General features: G+C 35.7%; 1 protein-coding gene across 1 annotated transcript; it reads left to right on the forward strand.

Annotated features, from left to right (window-relative positions):
• The first annotated feature begins 4,253 nt into the window (after window positions 1-4,253).
• On the forward strand, window positions 4,254-8,727 carry CNGA1 (cyclic nucleotide gated channel subunit alpha 1). The gene is made up of 7 exons (XM_010200484.2): window positions 4,254-4,381; window positions 4,647-4,709; window positions 5,100-5,132; window positions 5,238-5,339; window positions 6,224-6,331; window positions 6,495-6,601; window positions 7,310-8,727. Exons 1-7 carry the CDS (start codon window positions 4,254-4,256, stop codon window positions 8,725-8,727), a joined length of 1,959 nt encoding a protein of 652 aa, XP_010198786.2.
• Window positions 8,728-9,628: the final 901 nt, after the last annotated feature.

Raw genomic sequence — 9,628 nt, forward strand, 5'->3', positions numbered from 1 at the left:
CAAAACCAGATTAAAGTTGGCCTACTAAAACAATAATCCATTAGTGCGGTCATTCTCCCATCATTCAAGGTTACTTCACTGGAATAAGGAAGGATAGGAAAAATATCTGTGAAAAAATATTAATGCTAAACTAATAGAATTGTCAGTGAAGTCAATGACAACTATGCAACTGGCTTTTAAAGGACAGCAAAACTGAGACCACTGTGTTGGGCTCACCCAGAACTAGTCTTGCAAACCTCTTCACAGCTAAGTGAGGTCCTGGCCACTACCAGACAAGGAATGGATCTGGCCCAATAGGACTCATCTTCTTACTTCTTTGAAAGACTCCACGGTAAACAGATAAGAAAAAATAAGTTAGAGTTGCTTTACAGGACTGTTTATTTTAGAAAACCGCCAGTTCTCCACCACAGTAAAAAGGTGTAGTTGACACTGGCTTGAGAGACTCAACTCAGACTTGCTCGGCTTGACTGGCAATCTAAAACTTTTGGACAAAGGTATGCACCAAATGCTGGAGTTCACAATTAGTTTGATGTTCATGTGACATACAATAAGGCATGTGTCCCAGACAGACAGTGCCACCACATATTCACAAAATCTCTGCTCAGCATTGACATTGAGGTCTTTCAGACTGCAAACCAGGCAAAAACCCATGGCAATGACAGAAGTGAATGATCCTGATTCAATACTATCTGGATGCAGTGACCTTTCAAGATTCCTTTCATAGCTATGATTTTAGAATACGCGTTTTATTTCAGCTCTTTGAAGACAACAGAGAAACATATGCCAGAACTTAGATTATTCACTTCTTTGTCGATTTTACTTTGGATACCTTCTGTAGATTTATATATCTCTCTTCCACTGGGCAAAATTTCCTTGCTGCCCATTACTCTTTCACTTAAACTTCTTCTTTTTTTTTTTTCTTTAAATTTCAAATGCATATGTCTTTCCTAGAAGAATTGACTGACTGTCTTCAAGGTTGGAAAGGCGTAACAGCAGATGTGCCTAATTTGTTCCTCTGGTCAGGAGATTGACTTGTGATACTAAGCATCGTTTTGGATTTGTAATTAAACGTACAACATGTCAAAACCCTTATGAATGATCATTCAGTCACCTGAGATGCAAGATTTAACTTGGTTCAATATGAATGCCAGCAGCATTGTGCCCTCCTGCTCTTGGTTAAGGAGACAAACATGTCTTAATCCTGTGGGCTCCGAGGCTAGACTGATTTCCTGGCTTCTGCTTGATGTGATGCAAAGTTAAAAAGCAATTCAGCAACTTTAGTTCTGTCTCAGTTGTGGTAAAGATACCATTTCAAATTTGAACATTCACTATTTTTGCGGCTTATAAGGTTCCCTGCACTGGATTTCATGCTCAGTAATGCTTTTTTATTTTTTTATTTTCTTCCAAAATGGACCATGTAAAACATAAAAGATTAAAAAAAACCACAAACACTCAAGCTCCTGAGAACTTAGTTTCCTCATTTTTGTGGAACTCAGCTTTCTAGTATGCAAATGGCTTAATATCTTTTCTTTCAAACTACATTAGAGATGCTTTTGGCTTTCTTGATTGTGACCATTATGTGTGAACTCTTTCACATTTCTATTGGAGGAAGATTGCAGCTATTTTAAAAACCATTCTGTACCAAACTTGAAGATTAGTTCTGTGTCATAAAACTTGATCATCATGTAATTTTTCTGCAAAATATGTATGCACAATTCAAGCATGAAAATAAGAATGTAAAAGTTACATTATATTAGATACATAGCTTAAAATGGTATCTCCTATTATTCAGCAATATGATAAACACATAAACAGGAAATTTGTGGTATTTTATCTATTCTAGTAAAGACCTCTTACCACAGTAAAAAGGCATCTGCAATATTAAGAAAATGGTCCAGCAGACAATACTGAAAATAGAGTAATTTACAAAATTTGTTTGTTTGTTTGTTTCAAGACAGAATATGGTCCAATATTTGTCGCTTCTTCTGTGTGTTGATAAGGCTAGTAAGCTTCTGCACAAGTGAGGGATAATAGCGACTGCCACTGTCACTTTTATCTCTCTCTAAATCTCAAAATCCATTCACTAGGTCAAGGAAATCCTCTAAGATCCATGTCCTTCCTTGGGAATAATTCAGAGAACTGCACATGGAACTAGCTGTTTGAGAAATTGATCTACAGGGGATTTATTTATGAAATGTTGATTAAATTTAGCTTTTCATGGTGGCTTTGCTTATGTAGTGAGGAAACACTTTTGATTTAAAGGACTGAAATTGACATCAGAAGCAGCAGATTACATTCACCAGGTAAGCATGCAAACTGATAAAACTGCTTATTGCAGAACTGCTAAGGACTCTTTGCATGTCAGAAAAGAGAGATTTGGCTGTAACATACTGCAGATTTTAATGTTTATGAACATGTTTATGTATATTTTGATGCTTTTTGTAAAGGGAAAAAGCAAGTTCTCTTCCAGGATATCCTTACTCAAAGCATTTTCTCTGAAAATAATGACCAGAGAAGTGAATATGGTGGGACAGTAAGAAAGAGAGAAATAGGTAAAATAAAAGACTAGAAGAGATGGAAGCTGATCTTCCATTCACTGCAATCCTGTAAAAGGATAATACTGCCTTCATTTTCTTGCAACCCTAAAGATTTTGTACAACAAATCTCTCTATAAATAAAAAAGATGTGTAGTAATTAATGTAAGTAGTTTTTAGGTTATAATGTTTGAAATCTCAATTGTGTATCATAGTAGCCATACTTAAAAATCAAAGACAGTAAAAGCAAACTTTGTGATGATACAGTAAAGATAATGCAGTACAAATCTAAATTAGCTCTAAAGCAAGCATTTATCTGTATAGAGGTTTGAAAAACCTCTATAATGGAATGGGAAATGGATTAAGGTGAGTTCTGGACCCATTGAGTTTAACAGGAAATGTTCTACTGTTCCGATTGTCAGGGTTTTGTCACACAAATGCTCTACTGAGAAAACCACAGTCCTCAAACCAGGGGCAATTACTGTGTCTGTTCAACTTGCCCTGAGCACACGCTGCATTAGCATTTCTGTGTCTTAGACATAAAATTTCAAACCTCTCCAGTTTGCTTTGAGACCTATGGAATTTGAAGATACTCATGCTATATATCCTGACTGAATGAGAAAGGAAACAACATGGTATAGCAATCACCTGAGCCTGACACTCAAATTTAGTATTTTGAGACCATGAGGTAGTAAATACTTCCAATTTCCGTGTGTAGATAATGTTGAGGCATTCTTAATGCCCACTTAATTCTTCCAGTGCCTCAGTAAGATGAAATCTTCAGTCTTGTCCCAAATGTCAGCTCCTCTTTCCCAGAAATTCCTACACACAGTAGCCACAGCTCCTTCAACAGAACAAAAAGCACTACACAGTAGATACTAACAACGCCAGAGGAATCTGTGTCTTTTTGAAAACACACAGGAAATCTTAACCTGAAGAACAGGGGAATGAACAGGATACAGATTTTTGCACAAACTCCAGGCTAAGTAGTCTGAATGGGTGCACATTTTTCTACATATCCTATTTTACCACACTTCAGATACTGTACTTCACGTACACAAATCAGTATGTCCAGTTAGTGCAAAGTCAAAGATGTTTTGTTTCAGTTTGGGTATTTTTTTTTTCTATTGAAACTAAAGAAGACTCAAAGAGCAAAGCTACAGATGAAAAATTAGTTGGTACTAGGAGTCCTAATGCGAACTGACTAATTGAAAGCCTGCTCTGTTGGAGGAATGTTTTCCCTTAAGATGAATGCATTCACGTTTGTCTGGTGCCGAGTGATTGGAAGTGGTTGGACATGCTTTATTTTGCACCATTATTTGTAAGCTGACTGGACTCCAGTATGTCTCTGTGGAGGATATAGGTTAAATCAGGATGAAATTCTGTGTGCCAGCATTAGCAGATCTTTCAGAGCACCTGTAAGCAGATACAAAGCTGCTTAATTCAACCTGGTGTTCCTCTAAGAGAAAGATATGTTGAGCATTCTCTTTAGCAGCAATTGCCTGGTCATTCTGCACACTGAGATACTCACAATTCCCTTTCTTGTCATGGAAGAAAGGAAATTGAAAATGCTGTTAGTTTTGGGGGAAGCAAGGATGTAAAAGATCATCTGGGGGGGTGGGGGTGAGAAAATGCTTGTTACTTCTGCTAGTTGTGAAACAACTGGATTCTTTTTTAAATCAGTCTTCCTCAATTACTGAAGGTGAGACAAACTCGACCATGAAGGTAGGAGTGATTGAGACCCGTCACTCACACACAATTGTTCCTAGCGTGGTAGTGCAAGACACTAGTGAGGACTCTGGAGACATAGATACAGGGGAAAACAGGTATGTCAAATTTATCATTTTGTATCTGTTTGGGATTTTTTTTCTGTGATGTTTTTCACAGATACTTGCCATGATCAAATTTCCTTCACTCTCTAAGTTCAGTTTTTAAGACTGTAATATACTGCTTCTTCTAAACATTTAGGATAATAAAATCTGTGCCCATTCAACTTCTGTAGATAACTTAACCCATGATTAAAATGGTAAGAAATACTCTGTGATAATTGAGATTAAATGGTTTTTTTGAATTTCAGAAAATATATAACTGTGTTGTTTTGCTCTTCCCCAGTCAACAGTATCTACCTGGTGCACTTGCACACTACAATATTAACAACAATAGTAATAAAGATGAGTAAGTATCTTTTCCACTTCATAAAATGACAGTTCTGAAATATTGAATATTGAATATTGAAGCAGCAATAAAGCAAAATAATATATATATATCTAAGAATTTCTTTATAAAAGTTATGTCATTCAAGTAATCCCAAAAGAGACCGCATGTACATTTTAACTTCATGCACATCAATTATAATAATAATTCTCAAGAACAAAGTTATTGGTAATATGTCTATAAATTGAAAACAAATGTAGTTTTATGTGAATACAATAAGCAAATCATTTTTGCAGGCCAGACACCTAAGTATAAATGTTATCCTTTTTGAATTGAGATGATTGCATTAAAGAAATGTGAAAGCAACTACTATATGCATCCCATGAGCCTATCATGTTTTTCTTTCCCCAGGGAGGAAAAGAAAAAGAAAAAAGAAAAGAAGAGGTAAGACAAAGAGTAATAATACTACTCTTTCTAAGACACCTAATTTCTCTCCAGATAAGTTATAACTTATTCTGTAACAAATTAAAATGTAAATCTATTTCTTAGCAAGACAGAAAAGAAAAAGGATGGAGAAACACAAAAGAAGAAGGAAAAAAAGGAGAAAAACAAAAATAAAGATAAGTCAAAGAAGAAAGAAAATAAAGAAGAGTAAGTATTTTTCATTAAGGTCCTGCTATATAGGTCTAATAAAATTGATTTTGACGTTAAACCAAATCCATTCCTGGATATCCTGTAAACAAGATGGTTATGCTCTAGTGATTGAGTGTACAGACAGCTATTGTTCTCCCTAGAACAGAGTTGTTCTGACTTAACTTCATGTGTGGACAACAGAAATATGCATTCATGAAAGTGATCTGGAAAAAAACCAAAACAAAACAAGAAAAATCTACTTTGGATCCTGATTATCCAATATGTTTTTGAGTAGTGCCCTGCAGCAAAGGATGTGCCAGTGTAAAGCAATCTCTTCCACATCTACAAGCAAGTAAACTCTTCTATGATCTAAAACTTCTTGCTTTACCTTTTGCATGATAAATTTATAATTTTCTAGCCAAGGAAGAGAAATTTAAAATAGTATGGCTGAACTTGTGTTGCATGATTTCTTGTTTGATTTCTTCATGTAAACTATGCCAATCTCAGAGCTAGACTTTTTCCAGCAAGGAAGGCATGATTTATCTCCCTTATTTGAACATTAGTAGTCACAGAATAATTTTATTTTTTGATAGTCAAATCAATCGTCATACAAGATGGTTGACTCTGTAGGAAATAAATTATTTTTGAAGGCTGAAATTACATGTGCTGCTAGAAACTAAGTGGAACTCCCAAGCAAAATGTAGATTCTAAAGTTTGTGTTCCAAGTCACACCTAACAAACAGCTTAATGTTCTCCATGCATTCAAGCAAGAAAGCTTAACCTTATTGATAAAGACCATTTATTTTACAATAACAGTTTCTGGAGTGTTTCAATCCTCAAAAAGTGTTATGTGTATTTTAAGTCTCTCTCTAAATCTCTTTTTTTACTTGCCTATCGCTTAGGAAGAAGAAAGACATTTTCATTATTGATCCATCAGGAAACATGTATTACAACTGGTTGTTTTGTATTACAATGCCTGTCATGTACAACTGGACCATGATTATTGCTAGGTGATGTACTCCTTTAATTGCCCTAAACTTTAATTGCTATAAAACTTCTAGCAAATCACAATATCCCTAAATCAGAGGAATAAACTATTTTATTCATCACTGATTTCATGCAACTATTTCATTTTCGTTTAATGGTAATTTTCTTTTGTTTTTTCCTATTCAGAGCCTGTTTTGATGAGCTTCAGCATGACTACTTAGCAGTATGGTTTATTATTGATTATGTTTCCGATGCCATCTATGTTGCTGACATGTTTGTACGGACAAGAACAGGTAAGTATACTCAATTTGTGTCAGGTATTTTAAAATACTCAGAATACTACTACTGTTGTTGTCTGGGTACCCTTGATGAGGTGCAGGAGATATCAACATAGATTTCTGAAAGACTGTGTTCTGTGATGGAGAAACCGATACATTATTCAAAGAATACATAAAGCCTGAGATATGAGATAAGCTAGACAGATACAAGCTGCTCTGCCTGCAACTGACTCAATGTGACAAAATAGACATACAATGTGGTCAAGGGAGGATCAGAGGTTCTGAAAAATTATCACTTAAATTTGAATTTTGTATGTAAGAAGACCCAAGTATTTGCTTGATCTTCAAGATCATTGAGCCAGCAAGACATCAAATTAACTTCAGCTGCAACTGTTTTTTTAAAAATGTTATCCTGCATCCAGAGCTGTGGAATAGATACACTCAATGTGGAACTGAAATTTCCATGTTCAAATTCTTTCCCTCATTAACCACTCCTCCTATAGCCTATGGAATATTTAATTTTCAAAGCTGTATAGTTTAGCTCAGGCTAAACCATACAACACTGAAATGAATATTTAGGAAAAAGAAACTGGTTATTAAAAAGAGAACTTATGTGCCACCTGGAATTGCATCTAAAATATTTTTCAATGTGGATTTGAATTTACATTAGACACAACACAGTTGAAGTTGTAACATTTTTTATTATTCACAATATGATTTTAGGTTACCTAGATCAAGGTCTTCTGGTGAAAGAAGAAGAAAAACTTCGAGAGAAATATAAGACATCTTTTCAATTCAAATTAGATTTTCTGTCAATCATACCAACTGATCTCTTATACTTCAAGTTAGGACTGAATTACCCAGAATTAAGAGTAAACAGATTACTCAGAGTATCTCGGATGTTTGAATTCTTCCAGCGAACAGAAACAAGGACAAATTACCCAAATATCTTCAGGATCTCTAACCTTGTCATGTACATTGTGATTATTATTCACTGGAATGCTTGTGTATACTATTCAATCTCAAAAGCCATTGGATTTGGGGCTGACACATGGGTCTACCCTGACACTTCCGATCCTGAATTTGCCCGTCTGACTAGAAAGTATGTCTACAGTCTCTACTGGTCAACACTGACCCTGACTACTATCGGTGAAACACCCCCTCCTGTCAGAGATTCTGAGTATTTCTTCGTGGTCATTGACTTCTTGGTTGGAGTACTGATTTTTGCTACTATTGTTGGTAATGTGGGCTCTATGATCTCCAATATGAATGCTGCCAGGGCAGAGTTTCAAGCAAGGATTGATGCTATCAAGCAGTACATGCACTTTCGGAATGTGAGTAAAGACATGGAAAAAAGAGTTATAAAGTGGTTTGACTACCTGTGGACAAACAAAAAGGCCGTGGATGAAAGGGAAGTCTTAAAGTATCTGCCAGATAAACTAAGAGCAGAGATTGCAATCAATGTACACCTAGAAACGCTAAAAAAAGTTCGGATTTTTGCAGACTGTGAAGCTGGTCTCTTGGTTGAACTTGTTTTGAAACTCCAGCCACAAGTATACAGTCCTGGAGATTATATTTGCAAAAAAGGAGATATTGGACGGGAGATGTACATTATCAAAGAAGGCAAGCTGGCAGTAGTTGCTGATGATGGAATTACCCAATTTGTGGTTCTAAGTGATGGCAGCTATTTTGGAGAAATCAGCATTCTTAATATCAAAGGTAGCAAAGCGGGCAATCGAAGAACAGCCAATATTAGAAGTATTGGATACTCGGACTTGTTTTGTCTGTCTAAAGATGATCTCATGGAGGCTTTAACAGAGTATCCAGACGCAAAGGCCATGCTGGAAGAAAAGGGAAGGCAAATCCTAATGAAAGATGGCTTGCTAGACATTGAAGCTGCAAATTTAGGAAGTGACCCGAGAGATCTGGAAGAGAAGGTCACCTACATGCAAGGAGCAATGGACAGATTACAAACAAAGTTTGCCAGGTTGTTGGCTGAGTATGACGCTGCACAACAGAAACTGAAAAAAAGACTTACACAAATCGAGAAAATATTGAAGCCAGTCATAGAACAGGAGTTTGCAGACTTAGAAGAAGTAGATCCATCCACAGATAAACCTGGAGCATCAAAAGTGGAATAAAACATTGGGGTTTCCAGTAAGACTTAGGGTCAAATCCTGCGTGAGGCTGAACACATTAATTTCTAATCTTTGTAGGACTTCCTGACTATAAATTATGAAAAAATATTTGATGAGGTAATGTCAGTAATTTCCTACAAGCAGCACAAATTTGGCAGGTTTTGGTAAGAGAAAGGAGAATTGAGAATAAGGATGTAAGATATGACTTTGCTCTTGCACAAACAAGGGGTGTTACCTGCTAATGTATTATGTACTCTTTACGTAACACTGCTTTACAGCAAATCCATATACAAATCTACATACAGTAACATATACTGACAAATATTGACAACTTTGCTGACTAAAGTAATTTTTTCATGTCTACTTAGGGAAAGAAGGAAAAGTTTCATTACAATTATATTATTTGAGGTCAATACAGGCATAAACCATGACACTAAATTTGTGTATAAACAAAAAATTTTAATATCTCTTGATTATCCTAAGATTAATTAACTATGGGATATTAAATAAATAATTAGGTATATTTACAATGCAGATGAGAGCACCCATGTCCGTAAAGTTTGGAAAATATTATTAATTCATTGAGTCCACCTTATCTGATTTCTTGAAACATTAAATGGGCAGTTTTCAATAGTCCTTTTTTTTAGGATATTACAAGCAAAGGCTGGAATAGGGAAGGGAGAAAATATGACTTTTTGCAAGCATCCGTGTGACAAATATGGATGTTTCAAAATCCATCTGTTCTTTGCACAATATTGAGGACAGTTCTGCTCCAGGAAATCATGTGCTGATGAACACGGACTACCAAATTTCTAAGATCTGTGCTTAAAAATTTTTATGATTCTAAAGTTATAGTTGTGGATAATGGCAGAGGGCAAGGGGCAGACACGACAGAAAGTGGCCA

This window comes from Colius striatus, chromosome 3 (genome assembly GCF_028858725.1).
Source record: "Colius striatus isolate bColStr4 chromosome 3, bColStr4.1.hap1, whole genome shotgun sequence".
NCBI lineage: Eukaryota > Metazoa > Chordata > Aves > Coliiformes > Coliidae > Colius > Colius striatus.

What these genes read in the sequence shown, in the direction of transcription:
- CNGA1 (XM_010200484.2), top strand. Translation starts at nt 4,254, where the DNA reads ATGAAGGTAGGAGTGATTGAGACCCGTCACTCACACACAATTGTTCCT. An exon ending in AAGAAAAAAGAAAAGAAGAG is followed by an intron (nt 5,133 to 5,237) that starts GTAAGACAAAGA and finishes TCTATTTCTTAG; the next exon opens with CAAGACAGAAAAGAAAAAGG. An exon ending in TGGACCATGATTATTGCTAG is followed by an intron (nt 6,332 to 6,494) that starts GTGATGTACTCC and finishes TTTCCTATTCAG; the next exon opens with AGCCTGTTTTGATGAGCTTC.